The following is a 19575-nucleotide window of genomic DNA, read 5'->3' on the forward strand; positions in this document are numbered from 1 at the left end:
GATCACATTTTCGTTCAGCTCCTCTGCCTTGGAAGAGTGCCAGACGGGTGCAATAGCCGAATGGTTAAAGCGTTGGACTTTCAATCTGAGGGTCCCGGGTTCGAATCTCAGTGACGGTGCCTGGTGGGTAAAGGGTGGAGATTTTTCCGATCTCCCAGGTCAACATGTGTGCAGACCTGCTAGTGCCTGAACCCCCTTCATGTGTACACGCAAGCAAAAGATCAAATACGCACGTTAAAGATCCTGTAATCCATGTCAGCTTTCAGTGGGTTATAGAAACAAGTACATACCCAACATGCACACCCCCGAAAGCGGAGTATGGCTGCCTACATGTCAGGGTAAAAATGGTCATACACGTAAAAGCCCACTCATGTATATACGAGTGAACGTGGGAGTTGCAGCTCACGAATGCAGAAGAAGAAGAAGGAGAAGAAGGAAGTGCCACCCACACCAACAGACTGCACCTCCACTCTGTTTTTGGGGGAGGAAGGTGGCAGAATGGTTTAGGTGCTCATCTGTCAATACGAATACGGATGTTTTATTCAATATAGGCAATGGCCCCTCATGAAGGGGTGGTGTAAACAAACATTACAGAGGTAATATATTCGGATATGTAACTTAACACAGTTGTAACCTGAACATGAGAAAAACAGTCATTATCTGCATTTAGTCTTATTCACACATAATAACAAAAAAGCGGAAAACTAGCACACACTCAACTGCATATTGTATTTCTAATCTTTAAGGCTTTATACAGGTAAATTGCTAGCTGTTTATTAACGTGTTCCTTAGTGGATGACATAAGCAAATACAGTCTGAACAAAGAGGCTTGCCTATGCCTATTAAATTTCATCTGTCAGCACAGAGTCTATGAGGATCTGGTTTCAAATCCCGCTCTCGCCCTTTCTCCCAAGTTTGACTCACTGGAAAATCAAACTGAGCATCTAGTCGTTCGGATGAGACTATAAACCAAGTTCCCATGTGCAGCACGCATTTGGCGCACTGGAAAACGAACCCACGGCATTGTCCTCTTGCAAAATTCTTTAGAAGAAATCCACATGGAAAGGTACACACAAGTATGTAAGCATGCACTCGAGGCCTGACTAAGCGCGGTGGGTTACGCTGCTGGTCAGTCATCTGCCTAGCAGATGTGGTGTGGCGCACATGGATTTGCCCGAACGCAGTGACGCCTCAGTCCTTGAGAAACTGAAACTGAACGGTGCACCCAGCGTGTGATGTTTTTTGTGGCGCAGCGCTACTCTGGCCTGCCAGAGGAGGAGTGCAGGGACTACCTGCTGCGCTCCCTGTACGACACCGACCATGTGACGGAGGAGATGAAGGGCGCCCCCATCGCACAGCACATTGCCATCGGTGCCACGAAACCCAGGGTGAGTTCTCCGCTTCCGTCCACACATTGGGTTGGTCTGACAGTGAACAGCTACTGTGCTGGGCTGGGTTGGGCTGTGCTGTGCTGTGCTGTACTGAATTCTACTGTATGTACTGTACTGTACAGTGCTGTACTGAATTCTACTGTATGTACTTTGCTGTACTGTACTGTTCTGTACTTTGCTGTGCTGTACTGTACTGTGCTTTGGTGTGCTGTGCTGTACTTTGCTGTGCTGTACTGTACTTTGCTGTACTTTGGTGTACTGTGCTGTACTGTGCCGTGCTGTACTGTGCTGAATTCTACTTATGTACTGTACTGTACTGTGCTGTGCTGTACTGTACTGTACTGAATTCTACTGTATGTATTGTACTGTGCTGTAGTGCATTGTGCTATGCTGTGTTGTACTGTGCTGTACTGTACTGTAGTGTATTGTGCTGTGCTGTGTTGTACTGTACTGTAGTGCATTGTGCTGTGCTGTGTTGTACTGTGCTGTGCTGTACTGTAGTGCATTGTGCTGTGCTATGCTGTGTTGTACTGTGCTGTGCTGTACTGTAGTGCATTGTGCTGTGCTGTAGTGCATTGTGCTGTGCTATGCTGTGTTGTACTGTGCTGTGCTGTACTGTAGTGTATTGTGCTGTGCTGTGTTGTACTGTGCTGTGCTGTACTGTAGTGTATTATGCTATGCTGTAGTGCATTGTGCTATGCTGTGTTGTACTGTGCTGTACTGTACTGTAGTGTATTATGCTGTGCTGTGTTGTACTGTGCTGTACTGTACTGTAGTGTATTATGCTATGCTGTAGTGCATTGTGCTATGCTGTGTTGTACTGTGCTGTACTGTATTGCATTGTATTGTGCTGTACTGCACTGAACTGAATTCTACTGTACTGTCCTGTGTTGTACTGGCACTGTATTCTACCGTACTGTTCAGTGCTGTACTGTACTGTACTATCATGACTTCTGCTGCACAGCACAGCACAGCACAGCACAGCACAGCACAGCACAGCACAGCACAGCACAGCACAATACAGCAGCTGTTTATTATTGTTATTTACTTTGGGGGACCACCCCAGTGCAACTGTCCTAGATCCCCCTTGGCCAGGAGAGTGGGGGATATGACATGGGCAAGAGACACTCTCCACTAATTCTGGTCAAGATTGTTTGGACAGCAGTTGCCTCCTCTGCTGCTCTGATGGTCAACACCTGACATGCGTGTGTGTGTGTGTGTGTGTATGTGTGTGTGTGTGTGTGTGTGTATGTGTGTGTGTGTGTGTGTGTGTGTGAATGTATGTATGTAGGTTTTATGTATGTATGTAGGTAGGTGCGTAAGTAGGTAGGTAGGTAGGTAGGTAGATACGTGTGTATATATAACTGTGTGTATATGTTTGCATGTATGTATGTGTTTATGTAAGTTTTTATGTATGTATGTACGTATGCATATACATACATAAGTGTATGTGTATGTATATATATATATCTATGTGTGTATATATATGTAGGTAGGTAGGCAGGCAGTTGTAGGTAAGTGGGTAGGTAGGTTGGTAGATAGGTATGTATATGGGTATATACATATGTGTGTGCATATGCATTCTTGTGTGTATATGTAAGATTGTATGCGTGTGTGTGTGTGTGTGTGTGTGTGTGTGTATATATGTATGTATGTATGAGGTTACATCACAGATTGATGTAAGTTTACAATTGGGTCAACAATGAAGCGAGAGCTGTATTATCAGTGGTCCCTCTCATGCAGTGGAAAATCGTTTACAGCTTAGTCTTTTGTGAAGGACTATGACACACATTACCTTGCACCTCCTCTACCCCCTCCTCCACACACTCATTTCTAGTCTACGTATCGCAGCTTCCACGGCACACACACACACACACAAACACACACTCACAGAGATGAACACTTACTTGTACAAGCACACACACATACGCCCATATCTCCCACCCCCAACTCCACACACGTACATACAAAGATATATATATATATATATATATATATATATATATATATATATATATATATATATATATATATATATACACGTTCCAATATCCTGTTGCTCCCACAGTGTAGGCATGCATACACTCACATACCTCATCCTCTACCCCACCTCCCCCCGCACTCCCACCTCCCCTCACACACACACACACACACACACACACACACGTACACATATCTCTCCTGACACTTGTGTACAGTTTCACTCTCGCGCATTCACAAACGCACTCAAAAGCACACATACACACAAACACACACAGCCGCCACTGACTGGCCGCAAGAGGAATGGGAAAAGATCTCTGATGCCAAGAACGTGGCGTCTAGTGTGTTGCTCGGTCTATTGTGTTTGGAAAGGCCCACAGAGACTCTGTTCCGTTTTGAAGAAATTTGCGCAATGTTGGTTTGGAAATGATGCCGATATTTGTTTGATTTGCAAAGCATCGTGCTCTACCTTTCATGTTAGATTTGCGGCCGCTCCCTCTCTCTGCTTCTATTTCTTTGAGGCGATCGATGGTGTGATGGCCTTGTACCTGTTCTTTTTGGTATTCTTTGACTTTTCTGAGGATTTCCGATTTTCCTAGATGTAGGCCGCTCGTTGGTGTTGCGTTACCAGCAAGTCTGTCAGCTCGCTCATTTCCCTTAACACCTGCATGTCCCGGGCAGTATGACCATGTGAGTTTTTTAATCTGAAAGTTGCGCATTGCGTTATGCCACTCTGGGCTTCCCATTCCGTTTTCAATTTTCTGTATGAGGTTCATTGAGTCGGTTAGAATCATGGCATGTTGGTTTCCGGGCGTATGGAAGGACGATAGCCACTGGAGGGCATGTGTCACAGCTTCAACTTCCATCGTTAGGCTGGAGGTTGTGACTTTGTAGGCAGCATTCTCTTCCCAAATTGTTTTTCCATTTTGTTTCGCAGTGAATCCCCAGCCAGACTGGTCTTTGGTGACTGAGCCATCTGTGTATATGATGATGTCCTCTTCTTTACTGTTTTCTTCTATAAGCAGCTTCACTTCCGCATCAGTTTTGCCCTCTGGCCATTCCCGACAATGTCTTCCTAGAGTGGGTGAAATGACTGTGTTGAATAGATGGTTGAGGTTTTCGGGGTTTTTCTCCCATTCTTTTGTTTCTTTCAGGTCTTGAAGTCGGCATACTAGCTGGATTGTGTCTTCTGCTTGCCCCATCCATGATCTTCCTCGTCCTAGACGGCTGCCTTTTGGTTCTTTGACTGCGTCATGCAGTGGGTTTTGAGGGTTTTCTAATGCTTTGAAGTAGGTCTTGACCTGTTCTAACTTGTTTCTGGCCTGCACTGAAGGAAGGTCAAGCAGGTATCGCATGGTTTCTGTGGGCGTGTCTTTTGTTGTTCCAAGGATCAGCCTCATAGCTTCATTTTGGACTCTTTCTAATTTTAGGAGGTTGCTTTGAGACGGTGTTGTTAGCCCAAGTCCGTAGTCGATCACACTGAGGACGAGTGATTGGTATAGCAGGAAGAGGTGGCGTTGTTCAATTCCTTTGGTTGCCATTGTGTGTGTGTGTGTGTTGGAGCTCATGTACGTTTATATGTATTTGACTGTGCTTTCATATGTGCTTGTACAAGTAAGTGTTCATCTCTGTGAGTGTGTGTTTGTGTTTGTGTGTGTGTGTGTGCCGTGGAAGCTGCGATACTTAGACTAGAAATAAGTGTGTGGAGGAGGGGGGTAGAGGAGGTGCACGGTAATGCGTGTGTGTGTGTGTGTGTTGGAGCTCATGTACGTTTATATGTATTTGACTGTGCTTTCATATATGTGAAACTGCATGTCTGGTGCATTTCTGTTATGCATGTGTGGGTGTATGTGTGAATGTGTGTCTTCATTTTTTACATTTATTTGCTTATTTATCACCATTGTTGTCTTATTTATTTATTTATTTATGTTTTATTATTATCATTTTATTAGTATTACTAATATTATTACTACTACCTTTTTCTATATTATAATTATTATTTATTTATTTATTTATTTATTTATTTATGCAAGCTTATCTATTATTTATTCCCCCGTTTTTTTTTTTTTTGTTTTTTTTTTGTTTTTTTTTTGTTTTGTTTTTTTGTTTGTTTTTGTTTTGTGTGTGTGGTTGTGTGTGTGTGTTTTTTTTTTTTTTTTTTTTTTTTTTTTTCCAAGGCCTGACTAAGCGCGTTGGGTTACGCTGCTGGTCAGGCATCTGCTTGGCAGATGTGGTGTAGCGTATATGGTTTTGTCCGAACGCAGTGACGCCTCCTTGAGCTACTGAAACTGAAACTGAAGGACTATGACTCTCAAACCAGGAGGCGAAATTGCACTGACTCTTAGTGCTGCAGCCTTGGGGGCTAGTTAGCCTTTGGGAACCATTCCAATGCCGACTGTCCAAAAAACCCTCTTGGCCGAGAGAGTGGGGATATAACTTGGGCAAGACATTCTCCACTATAATCAAATTCTAGCCCAGATAGTGACAACAGCAGTTACCTCCTCTGCTGTTTTGATGGTCATAGTCGAAAACAACTATCATACATGTATATGTGCATATATCTATCTATCTATAAAGACATATATATATATATATATATATGTGGAGGAATTTTTGTTTAATGTCCCGTCACACATATCGGTGATTGAAGACATTTTGTTAAAGTATTCATAAATATATATATATATATATATATATATATATATGTGTGTTTGTGTGTTGTGTGTGCGTCTCTCTCTCTCTCTCTATATATATATATATGTATAATAATAATTATAATGGATACTTGTTGAACGCTTTCCTCCCTGAAAGGGTGTTCAAAGCACTTTACAATAAACATGAAACACACACACACAGACACACACAAACAGACACACGCACACGCACAAAGCATTCAAAGACTACGCCTATTACATTTCTTTGTCACACACATGTATGTATGTATGTATGTATGTGTGTGTGTGTGTGTGTGTACAGGTGGTGCCCACAGCACTGCTGGCCGCCCTGTCCCACACGTCAGTGCAGGAGGCCCAGCGCTCACTGCTACAGCAGCCTGTCCTTCGTCAGGCCTTTGTGTCTTCCTCGTCCCCCGTTCTCACCTAAATACTCCCCCCCACACCCCCCTCAGGCTGAGAGATGCAGACACCTGCAAAGGTGGTCAGGAAATTTGAGCAACACTCCTAAAGACGCATCCACGACGTGGACGACCCTCGACAGTGAGGTCTCCGTCTTCCCGTTTGAGCCCACGGCACAACTCAGTTTTGGGTAGGGGCCAGCCACAGGCCGAACAAAACCAACAACCCATCTCTGATGGAGATTGAGACAGCGTCTCCTCAGTCCATGTTGCTAACCACTTTACTTTGGGAGCTGGTTGTTACTTGACTGTCTTCGTACAGTGCCTGTTCTCTCTCTGTGTGTGCATAACCTCTGTACTGTCTGTTCAGTGTCTGTCCTCTGTTCATCATAATCTCTGTACTGTCTGTTCAGTGTCTGTCCTCTGTTCATCATAATCTCTGTACTGTCTGTTCAATGTCTGTCCTCTGTTCATACATAATCCCTGTACTGTCTGTTCAGTGTCTGTCCTCTGTTCAGTCATAATCTCTGTACTGTCTGTTCAATGTCTGTCCTCTGTTCATACATAATCCCTGTACTGTCTGTTCAATGTCTGTCCTCTGTTCATCATAATCTCTGTACTGTCTGTTCAGTGTCTGTCCTCTGTTCATCATAACCTCTGTACTGTCTGTTCATTGTCTGTCCTCTGTTCATCATAACCTCTGTACTGTCTGTTCAGTGTCTGTCCTCTGTTCATCATAACCTCTGTACTGTCTGTTCAATGTCTGTTCATCATAACCTCTGTACTGTCTGTTCAGTGTCTGTCCTCTGTTCATCATAATCTCTGTACTGTCTGTTCAATGTCTGTCCTCTGTTCATCATAACCTCTGTACTGTCTGTTCAGTGTCTGTCTTCTGTTCATCATAACCTCTGTACTGTCTGTTCAGTGTCTGTTCATCATAACCTCTGTACTGTCTGTTCAGTGTCTGTCCTCTGTTCATCATAATCTCTGTACTGTCTGTTCAGTGTCTGTCCTCTGTTCAGTCATAATCTCTGTACTGTCTGTTCAGTGTCTGTCCTCTGTTCAGTCATAATCTCTGTACTGTCTGTTCAGTGTCTGTCCTCTGTTCATCATAACCTCTGTACTGTCTGTTCAGTGTCTGTCCTCTGTTCAGTCATAATCTCTGTACTGTCTGTTCAGTGTCTGTCCTCTGTTCAATCATAATCCCTGTACTGTCTGTTCATTGTCTGTCCTCTGTTCATTCATAATCCCTGTACTGTTTATTAAATGTCTATCCTCTGTATGTATGTGTGGGAGGTGGGGTGGGGGTGCTGTTTGGGTGGAGTAGTTGTCCACTTTTAACAGGTGTTCTGTTAAAAAAAAGCAAGAAAAAAAAAGCATGTCTTGTGTTAATGAAACTTGCATTCCAAACCATTCTTTTTCATAACCAGAGGCTTAGCTTATGGCAGTGGTGTAAGCAGTGATAATAAATATTGCTGAGAAATATATGTGATGACGGTGTGATTCACCATGGAGATGGTACTAATGATGGTGACTACTTTCTGTCTTGTGGTTCGTTAGGCTGTATCTCTTACATTGTTTACTCAAGTGACCATTATTTACCACACCATGTGGGCATTCATACTCAGTTTTCAGGGATGCATACGCTGGGTATGTTCTTGTTTCCAAAATCTCCTGGACATAGATATGGATTATGGGATCCTTAACACACATATTTGATCTTTTGCATGTGTATGCACATAAAGCGGATTTAGGCACTAGTAGGTCTGCACACATGTAGGGAAGTCGAAAAACCTCCACCCTTAATCCACCAGCTGCTTGTACCAGGATCGAACCCAGGACCTGCAGACTTAAAAGTCCAGTGTATCAACTATTTGGCTATTGCATCCGTCAAAAACAATGATTCTCAAGTGGTAAGAAACATGAAGATTCATGATGATTTAGTATTTCTATTTTCGTCTGTCACACTGAGGCTGAGGAAACAGTGTTTATTTCAATGGAATGAGGGGATTCGTGCAAAAGTTGCTGACCTGCCATGTTTTCATGAGCAACAATTTGTCGTATCCTTAGAGCCCATACAGGGATAACTCAAAATCAAGCTATACATACACACGACAGGGGCAACAGCCTAATAGTTACAGCACTGGATCTTCAATCTGAGCATCCTGGAATCGAATCAAGATATTTCTGATCAGTTCTTTTGCATGCAGTGATGGCCCAGAGGTAATGCGTCCGCCTAGGAAGCGAGAGAATCTGAGCGCGCTGGTTTGAATCACGGCTCAGCCGCCGTTATTTTCTCCCCCTCCACTAGACCTTGAGTGGTGGTCTGGACACTAGTCATTCGGGTGAGACAATAAACCAAGGTCCCGTGTGCAGCATGCACTTAACGCAAGTAAAAGAACCCACGGCAACAAAAGGGTTGTAGAAATTCTGTAGAAAAATCCACTTCGATAGGAAAAACAAATAAAACTACACGCAGGAAAAAATACAAAAAAAAAATAGGGTAGCGCTGTATTATAGCGACGCGCACTCCCTGGGGAGAGCAGCCCGAATTTCAAACATAGAAATCTGTTGTGATAAAAAGAAATACAAAAACAAACACACTTGTTAAAAATCCTGCAATCCATGTGAGTGATCACTGCCTTGTGGAAAGACAAGCATACTCTTCCTTAAAGCACACACCCAAAAGGAAAGCATGACTGCCTGAAGAGTGTGGTAAAACCAGTCATGCGCATTAAAGCCCACTCTCAGGTTAAGGAGCAAACTGGGAAGTTGCAGCCCACAAGCGCATGAGAACAAAGCAAAGAATACAAACACACCAACACAAAAACACTCATCTAGATAGATTTATTGAGCCAAAAGCTATCAACAATGGAAAATGGAAGGTTGAGCCAGTAAACACAAATTAAAAAAAAAACCCAAACATATATAAGTGTAAGTAGCACTCAGTCATTTGGTAAATATGACTTTCTTCTCTTGGAATGTTTCCTTGTGAATTCAAAAAGTAATCTCAGCAGCCTGAGATTCCAAAACTACTGTGTGAAAAGCAGCATTGGCTTCAGTGTCCTGATGGAACATGGCACAGAATCAGATGATGGTGAACCTGTTCCCTCTCTCTGAGATTAAGATACTGGTCTGTCCGTCTGCTTGAATAGTAAAGAAAATGTGAGTGTTTGAATTTCAGACTGTTCAGATTTGCTGTTCAGTTTATAGTGACCTAAATCATCACCTAAGTATGATTCTCCATCTTCTCTCTATTTCAGCATATCCAATATTCCAGTTGTCTTTTCTAAAACTAGACAACTGTAACTCGTTAAGCTGTTCCAACCATTACTCCAAAATGTTCAAAACTCAGTAGCAAGCTGGTATTCTAAGCTTCTAAACGCCTCTAAACATGATCATGTTCAACCCCTCCCAAAAAACTTGTTAGTTTCTCATCAAAGCGTGCACTATGTACAAGCCTTCATTACCCTGTTGTTCACTTTTTTCCTTGAAAACATTCTGTTAATATCACAGAACTATCAGTATAGTCTGTCAATGCAGTTCACTGTTCACATGACTTGAAAAGACATTGCATTCCACATGCAGAGTAAAACACCTATGGAAAATGTTCCTATTCTTTAGCTGCCCCCTTCATTCGAGAACATAGTCCATTTCATCTTTTCAACAGATTAATATCAAGTTTAAAAAAAAAAAAGTATCAACACTCATGAAACCACAAGCAAAGTTTGTGTGCATTTGTGCTGGACCTTCACCATCAAAGAAATACCCAACTAAGTTCTGTGAGAACAAAAATTGTCAGTTTTGACTTGAAACGAACTGAAATGGAAACTGTAACAGTTGTTTGTCCGCGGAGCCCTCTCCATCTTCATTGTATTTCCATCTCTGTAATGGTGCCCAGTGCCCGTTCCTCAATTTTACCTCCACCTCTCTGAGAGCAAAGGCCAGTTTCACAAGTGATTGAACATCAAGAGGCTTGTACCTGGCAAACAAATAGATGAAGAGGTACTGATCTGCTTCTTAACGAGTGGTTTTAAGATTATGTTAGCTGCTTTATGAGACTTTCACATAACGTTATTGTTCCCAGTCTTCTGCAAACCTTTTTGTACCCCTGGATCTTTTGCACATTTTTCAGGGTTTTGGATGTGGGGTGGGGGAGAGGCATGGAGGGGGGGGGGGGGTAGCCTTACCAACAAACAGAAAGGACCCTTTGGTCTACAATACTATGGCATGGCTAAAACCTTGTATTCATTTTTCTGGTGGATATTCTGGGCTGGTTTGCACAGTGATCTTTGCAGCACAAAGTTTGCTCAGCGTTTCGAATTTTCCCGGAGTCTACGCTCAACTCCATAGACTCGGGAACATTCGTAATACCAGGCAAACTTAGTGCTTTCAGATAGCTAATGCAACATAGCCTGTAATGCAAAGACCCTGTTCCTGTGGGCAATCAACAACAAAATCACGCTTATTGTTTGTTGTTGTTGTTTTTGTTTTTTTTCCACACAAGTACTGAAACAATAACTACATTCAATTACATTCAATCTCCAATATTTCAGACAGACTTCCTCGCCAGTTTTTGATTTTCTAACAGTTTCTAGACCTTTTGTTTTGCAAAGTACAATGTAAGTTTCCTTTGTTTTTTTTTGCTTTTTCAATAACATGATTAACATTGCTGCATAATAATCTAAACAGACTGATTTCATTTTATCATCATGAATTTAAATCTACAGACTGCTTTGATGTTTTTGACAAAGAACAATATATTTGTACAAAATTTGATTCGTAAAACATAGCACAAAAAAAAAACCACATACAAAAAGAGTTACAAAATATACTTGTATAAAAGGCACAGTAACAAGAATATGTTGGAAAATTATTTACAAAAGTATATGTATATATATAAATATAAAATAAAGTGTTTCCCTCTTTTATACACAAAATATGATTGACTCTGTTTGCAAAATAAGTTTACACTTGGGAATTTCTAAACCTTTAACGAAATTTTTCAAAAACTATTTTCAAGCAAACAAAAACTTAATAGTTTTGCAAAAATTGGAACTTCATACAGTAAACAAAATCGGGGAATTCCCATGGACAAGCAATTGGGGGGTGGGGAACAGAAAAAGACGAAGTGAAACACACAACAAGGAAAGATGAAGTGTACGGTTCAAGAAACATGAACGTTTTTTCAGTTTTCAAAATAGCTTGCATTGTAAAAATTTCAGTGAGCATAAGTGCACATGCATTCATTTGGTTACAAGCATTTCTTTTTCAGATTAATATATGGAAATTAAAAAAAAAGACTAAGCGTATATGCAAATATCCTTTTTTTTTCCTGCTGCATGCACACCAGTATTCTTCAGTACAGTTATGGAAATCCCCGTTTTTTCTCAACCCCCCCATTTTTTTTTTCACTTTGTCCAGTTTTCCAGGCCTTGACGACAGCATTTCTGAGTTCCCATTGCTGTCCAGGTCTCCCCAAACCGTTGGAAGCCTGGAGGGATTTGATCAACCTTTGAGGGAACATGCAAATCTGGAGAAGAATCCAGATTCAATGTTCATGGAACAAAACACACACACACTCTCTCTCTCTCCTTCTGTCACACACACACTCTCTCTCTCTCTCTCTCCCTCCCTTTCTCTCTCTGTCACACACACTCTCTCTCTCTCTTTCTCTCTCTGTCACACACACACACACACACTCACACACGTACAAAGAAGCACAGTACCACAATGTGTACACAAGCTCAGATGTATACACATGCACTGGGTACACGAACACCAACAAATTTTTCCTGAAAACCTTACTGCCAATTAAGTTAACTGATGATGAGTATGTAATTATGGCAAGGACGAAGATCAGTAACACTTTACAGAGCAAGCAATTACACAACGACAAACTGACTAACTTGACCATACTGCGCAAGTCAGAAAACAAGCATCACAATGACGAGCAGTTAAGGGTTCAACCTCAAACAGAGAAAAAGGGACTCCGTTCCTGCTGGGATGGTTTTGCGTAGTGTTTAGAGATACTTCATTTCTACACCAAGATGCAGTAACGAAATTGCAAACAGCATGCAACAGTTCTGTTGTTAATCCTATGGCTGTGTATATTTATAATATATTTTTATACCTATCGGATTGTTGCTTGTGTATGACTTTAATTATTGTATGTGGTTTACACCACAGCGTTTAAGCATTTTAAGTCTTTTATGTATGTATCTTCAATGACTGTGATTCTCACAAGTTGTTTTTTTTTTGTTTGTTACACATCATGAATAATTTTCTCTTTTAGATAATGGTGGACTTGGCTCACCCAGATATCTCCTTTTTAAAATACAAATCTAGCCATCATCTTTAGTTTGTGTTGATAATCACTCATTTTCAATTTCAATTAAGCGTCCTGATTTCAAAGCCAACTTCAACACTAAAGCAAGCAAATCAACAAACATAAGTTTTTGAAAAGCCGTCACTGAAATTCTAATCAGCAACTACTTGCAACTGAAAAGAAACTGTAGGCTACGCAAGAATCAATTTAAGTAAACTTGCTATCGACCTAAAATATACAACAGTAGCAACACAAGTCAATATTGTTACACAAATGACATTTATCAAAAACAGAAACCTTTTTAGTGTTTTGTAGATCATTGTACTCATGGCTAAGTACATGGTCAACAAAAGTTTAGTAAACACAAATAGAAATTCAGTGATTAAGTACTTCAACGACAACAATGAAAATAAGAAAATAGAAACAGCAACTCACCAACAGTCATTTTCCAAACAAAGATACAAAATACTCACACTATTAAGCACTTTCTTAAAAATTTATATTAAAAAAAGTGTACATAAATTTGTTATCTAAACTAAAAATAGACACAAAAGAACTGGTTTTAGGGCATCCAGAAGAATCTGAAAAAAAAACCCTTGTGGTTCCTTTGGTGGATGTTCAGGGTCGATTCCAGAACATGTTTCTCATTCCCTCACTGGTGAATCAGTACAGACACTACTGAACACCACTCAAGTGACCACACAGCAGTGCAGGGTCTCCTCTGAACAGTTCCCTTGGGGACTGCCGATTCTGGGACTGCTACAGGTGAATGTGGGTGTGGCTGTGTATGGAAGACTGGGAATGAGTGGAGTGGGACTAATGCCACTGAAACAGTGCAGATGATGGGCCAGCAAAAATAAATGAATAAATAAAAAAAGCTTTGCTCTAAGCAGTTTTAAATTTGCTTCGTATTTACACTTTACCTAGCTGTTAGCAATGTTTAGTTTGTTTAGCATTAACACTTTTCCTTTGCTAGATTAACACTTTTCCTTTGCCCAGCTCTTAAGTTTGTTTAGCGTTAACACTTTTCCTTTGTCTAGCTCATAGCGATGTTAAGTTTGTGTAGCATTAACACTTTGCCTAGCTCTTAAGTTTGTTTAGCGTTAACACTTTTCCTTTGTCTAGCTCATTGCGATGTTAAGTTTGTGTAGCATTAACACTTTGCCTAGCTCTTAGCAGTGTTAAGTTTGTTTAGCATTAACACTTTTCCTTTGCTTTAACTCTTAGCAGTGTTCAGTTTATGTAGCGTTAACACTTTTCCTTTGCCCAGCTCTTAGCAGTGTTAAGTTTGTGTAGAGTTGAGACTTTTCCTCTGCTCCGCTCTTAGCAGTGTTAAGTTTGTGTAGAGTTGAGACTTTTCCTTTGCCCAGCTCTTAGCAGTGTTAAGTTTGTGTAGAGTTGAGACTTTTCCTCTGCTCAGCTCTTAGCAGCACTATGTTTGTTTAGTGTTAACACTTTGCCTAGGTCTTAGCAGTGTTACGTTTATTTAGCATTAACACTTTTCCTTTTCTTATCTCTCAGCAGAGTTAAGTTTGTTTCCCGTTAAGACTTTGCCTAGCTCTTAGAACCGTTTTGCTTGGCGTTACAACTTTTCCTAAGTCAATGGAGTCGGGCACAGACTTAAGAAGATTTGTAACACTGAGCAAGATTAAGCGCTGCTGAGATCAGTCAAGCAGCCCAGCCCTGAACTGCAAGAGGATCAGGGAGGCGGCTCCCTCCACACTCCTGGCAACAGGTCTACGCTAACGACCCCGCTTTCCTCACATCTGAATGGTCAGCGGTCTCCCTCACACCAGAGGATACTGAACCACTAACATTTATCATCTGTCTCCCTCACACCAGAGGATACTGAACCACTAATATTTTATCATCCGTCTCCCTCACACCAGAGGATACTGAACCACTAATATTTTATCATCCGTCTCCCTCACACCAGAGGATACTGAACCACTAATATTTTATCATCCGTCTCCCTCACACCAGAGGATACTGAACCACTAACATTTATCATCCGTCTCCCTCACACCAGAGGATACTGAACCACTAATATTTATCATCTGTCTCCCTCACACCAGAAAAATGAACATTTAATACATGTAAAGCTTTCCTTGTAATACACACCAGTGTTCTACTAGCACCAGCAAATGTTGACGGATGGTGTCCATTTCTGTGACTGATTATGAATGATGCAAACATGGACGCTTCAATGTGTCTCTGCAAAATGGCTCCTTTCTCTACACAGCATTACTACAATGAGAATGACAAAAATGTTTATTGCCCACAGAGCCTAACAATGCCCTTCCGTAGACGAGGGGGCGTTCAGCGCAACAGACAAGCAGAGAAAATTAACTAACAATACAATAACACACATTTTTAATAATCCTGTTCGAAAACTACATGTGTGTACATGCAGAGAGAAAAAAAACAATATAATACAATACCATACATATTTATCAATCCTATTGGAAATTACATGTGCATCCAAAACACTGCTGCAAAACTGCAGTCAGCGGACCAGTGGCAATCCAACCATTTCCATCGAATTACAGCCTTCATGTCAAATGAACAATGTTTCTTGTTCTGAAGTCCAAGATGGTAGGAAAATAATCAGAAGATGAATGTGCTGAGAGGAAAACACGTGATGGGATATTTGTCCTCATCACTGTGACAAGACATTCGGCACATGTTTGAATCTACAGCTGATGTTTGACATGACGTCTGACATGGACAAGGGCCGCTGATGAATTCACCACAGACTGTACTTGGCTTACACACTCACACATATGCACGCAAACACACACACACATATACCTCTGCAAAAGTCTGAAAACAAATCCAGTCCAACGCCCTAACTCTCCCCCCATACATGCACACAATGCAAAACATCTTGTATCTTCAATCAAAGTGCAGAGACTAGTTCAGCTCTGCAAATGAAAATTACCCAAAACAAAGACAAAAAAGGCTGAACAAAGACAAAGCCTAGTTAACATAAACATATGTATCTTCTCTCAGTGCACAAATCACAGCTTTCTCCAAGAACCATCACCGTGCCAGCTGAAGGCAAACCCATTCTAACACAGCCACAGGCATCATAATCCTCAGAGAAAGGCAGAAACAGAGGTGTCTTCCTCATTCGCCTGTTCCCCATTCATCCATTTTTGATTCGCCTATCACTAAATTGGTGACCCTGATTTGCCTATTCCCAGTTCAATCACACTCAGTTGTTCTCTGTGTGTGTGTGTGTGTTTGCCAGGGGTACACATGATGAAGACTTCTGGAAAAAACTAAGTCTGGCATCATGAAAAACACAACAAAAAACTACCACATATACACACAAAATCATAATCCAAGAAATGATTGTCACGGGAAAAACCCAAAACATCCACTCCAGATTGACACCAATCCATCCTGTTGTTTTGATTTGTTTTCTTTTTCTTTTTTCTTTCTTTTTTTTTTCAAGTGTAGGTCAGGGAGGAGGCAGTACCTGTTTTGCATGATGTGGTATGGAGAGCGACCTTTGCCACCAACGTCATGCATTTCGATCACAAAGTCAGTCTAGCACTTCTTCCCTCAGTAGACGACGACCGCACCAGTCCGTAAAGTGCACAGCCGTCTTCTCCTCCTCCCTGAACTCTGTGAAGAGTCACTGGGGCGCCACACATTACAGGAGTTCAGCAGATAGATGATGCCTGCAGGAGGTCTGTCTGTCCGTCGCGTGTCAAAGCCTGGGTCTCTGCACAAGCATCGTCATCACAGACAATCCTTTTTATCATGGTCACCTTCCACCTTCACGTCACAATGTCTTTTCCACCACCCTCTCCACTCCTCTCACACTTCACTCTCATGTATGTATAAGTGTGGATGCCTTGGTTCCCATACGTGTGGGTCTCTGTCATTTTGCTGTCGTTTGCTTTATACCCTCCTCCACAACAAACATTTTCAAAGCTGGGTCAACACATCCGTGTTTCACTGACAGAGGTGGTCTCCACTCTGTACGGCTATGCTCCTTCAGTCTGGCAACACAACAAAGCGATTTTTGTTGTCGGCAGGGGGCTTCATAGGAGGGTGTCCAAGAAGAGACTCAATCAGAACACCACCAAAGCAACTGTGCTGTGTTTTGCTGCGCTGCACTGCATGCACTGCGCTGCACTTGTACAACAATCAATCATCACTACAGGGCATGTGTGGCTAACGCAGAGAGGAAAGAAACACAGAAGAAAATTCTTGTCTGCAACAGAGAACAGCAAATGTGTCAGGATTCCTGCCCTAACAAGTGACATGACAGGCCAGGTTCATGCAGTGTGTATGTACATGGAAGCTCTTTGTCACATGCAGTTATCATCAAGTTTACTTTTTTAACACAAGCAACATTTTGTCCTAAATACTTGCAGGCAAACCACAAGGACAATCATTTCCGTTCATACCTTATCAAAATTGTCCGTGGAAGACATTTACATTCATACCTTATGAAAATTGTCCGTGGAAGACATTTACATTCATACCTTGTGTTCATACCTTATCAAAATTGTCTGTGGAAGACATTTACATTCATACCTTGTCAAAATTGTCCGTGGAAGAGATTTACGTTCATACCTTATCAAAATTGTCTGTGGAAGAGATTTACATTCATACCTTATCAAAACTGTCCATGGAAGACATTTACATTCATACCTTATCAAAATTGTCCATGGAAGAGATTTACATTCATACCTTATCAAAACTGTCCATGGAAGACATTTACATTCATACCTTATCAAAATTGTCCGTGGAAGACATTTCCTGAAACGTGTCTCTTCTCACTCAATCTCTTCAATAATAAAGACGTACAGAGTGAAGGCTCATACAAATAATGAGTTAGATACATAATTGGAAACCATTCAACAAAAACACAGGTGGTTACCATTCTCTCTCTCTTTCTCTCACTCTTTCTCTCCATGACAAGAAAAAGACAAGACCCCCCCCCCCCCCCCCCACCCCCCCAAAAAAAGGAAAAAAAAGAATCATAACAAGAAATGAAGGCAGACAATGTTTCAAAAAAAAAAACGGCTCCCAGTCAAGCAATACGTGCAGTTCTTCGTCACCGATAAAAAAAAGGCAGAGAAAAAAATCATGACAAGAAATGAAGGCAGACAATGTTTAAAAAAAACAAAACAAAAAACCCAAAAAAAACTGGCTCCCAGTCAAGCAATTGGTGCAGTTCTTGGTCACTGATAAAAAAAAAAAGACAGAGAAAAAAATCATGACAAGAAATGAAGGCAGACAATGTTTAAAAAAAAAAAAAAACCCAAAAAAAACGGCTCCCAGTCAAGCAATAGGTGCAGTTCTTGTCACCGACAAAAAAAAGAGAGAGAAAAAAATCATGACAAGAAATGAAGACAATGTTTAAAAAAAAAAAATAATAAAAAAATAAACGGCTCCCAGTCAAGCAATATGTGCCGTTCTTGTGTCACCGACAAAAAAAAAAAAAAAAAGAGAAAAAAAATCCCACACCAAAGAGCGGAAGACAGCCTGTGTGAAAGACTCAATCGCTCTCCCTATAGTTGGGTTCGGTGGAGATGAAGTAGTCGTCGAAGAAGAGGAACAGGTGCTCAAAGGTGGGTCGTTTCTCGGCGTCCTTGTCCCAGCAAGCAAGCTGCTGGCTGTACACGTGGTCGGGCGTCATGGGTGACTGCAGCATGCGGTAGCCACGCTCCACTTGCTCCAGCACCTCGCGGTTGTTCATGCCTGAAACGCAACCCACACCAGCCGTTCAGACACTACTTTCTTTTTTTTTCTTTTTTTTTTTAGGTGCTGATACTGTTGTTTTTTGGGTGTTTTTTTTTTTTTTTTTTTTTTTTTGGCAGGGGAGTGGGGGATTTGTCTGTTTGGTATTTTAGGTACTGACTTATTTCATTTTCTTTGTTGTTTTTTTTCATGTCTGAATGTAAACATGACTGATTCAGAGGTGCTGTTTGTTTTTGTGTGTGTGTGTGTTTTTTTTTTAAAAAAGTGCTGATTTATTTTTATTTTCTCAATAGGTGTGCTGGTTTTTGTTTGTTTGTTTGTTTTTTGTTTTTTTTTTTGGGGGGGGTAGTGTTCATATGTGTTTATTTCATTATCTTAAAAAAAAAATTTTTTAATTAGTTGGTGTGTGATTTTCTTTTTCTTTTCTTTTCCTTTTATCATTCCTCTGTTTTTGCTTAAACTGACAAACCGAGCTGTGGTCTTATATTTGTTCTCAATTTTTCAGTCTATGGACATTCGACAGAGTTTCACAGTCAAACAGAGAAGAAGAGGAAGAAAAAAAAAAGAGTCTGAAATCAGGTCTTGATTTTTTTTAGTCAAAGAAGACTTCACAGAGTTTGTAGAAGAGAGTCAAATCAATTCTCTATTTTTTTAGTCAATGAAAAATTAACCAAAAACACAACACAAAGATATTCAAGCTTTAAACACAGAAAAGAGAGAAAACCTAGAAGAAAGGTATACCTTGATATGAAACTTAGGTCAAAATCTGTACCCTATGCTGGCAGAAAGTAGAACTTGGAAGAAATGCAACAGATATTTCAACAACAGGAAGGAAAAAAAAAAAGAGGACCTGACAACTAAAGATAACAACTGAAGAATGCTGTAATCACTACAGAAACTACAGAAGAAAAGCAACAACAAAACAGGATAGGACAGGGCTCTGCCTTCCTATGCCAAGCCCTGGACACAGTGGATAAGAGCTCACTGCCTTCCTATGCCGAGCCCTAGACACAGTGGGTATGAATTCACTGCTTTCCTATGCCCAACCCTAGACACAGTGGGTATGGATTCACTGCCTT

General features: G+C 41.0%; 2 protein-coding genes across 4 annotated transcripts in view; one reads left to right on the top strand and one right to left on the bottom strand.

The window, feature by feature from the left end:
* Window positions 1–7135, top strand: part of LOC143294699 (glucokinase regulatory protein-like) — a 44302-nt gene extending 37167 nt beyond the window's left edge. For both annotated transcript variants that reach the window (XM_076606103.1, XM_076606104.1), the window contains exons 19-20: window positions 1254–1388; window positions 6348–7135. In XM_076606103.1, the coding sequence (XP_076462218.1) occupies window positions 1254–1388; window positions 6348–6473 (261 nt within the window). In that variant the 3' untranslated portion in view covers window positions 6474–7135. The remainder of the gene's footprint in view (window positions 1–1253; window positions 1389–6347) is intronic.
* A 3793-nt stretch (window positions 7136–10928) lies between these two features.
* The window catches only part of LOC143294701 (tyrosine-protein kinase fyna-like), a 67745-nt gene continuing 59098 nt past the window's right edge, over window positions 10929–19575 (bottom strand). For both annotated transcript variants that reach the window (XM_076606106.1, XM_076606107.1), the window contains exon 10: window positions 10929–18496. In XM_076606106.1, the coding sequence (XP_076462221.1) occupies window positions 18294–18496 (203 nt within the window). In that variant the 3' untranslated portion in view covers window positions 10929–18293. The remainder of the gene's footprint in view (window positions 18497–19575) is intronic.

The sequence above is a fragment of the Babylonia areolata genome, chromosome 20 (assembly GCF_041734735.1).
Source record: "Babylonia areolata isolate BAREFJ2019XMU chromosome 20, ASM4173473v1, whole genome shotgun sequence".
Classification (NCBI taxonomy): domain Eukaryota; kingdom Metazoa; phylum Mollusca; class Gastropoda; order Neogastropoda; family Buccinidae; genus Babylonia; species Babylonia areolata.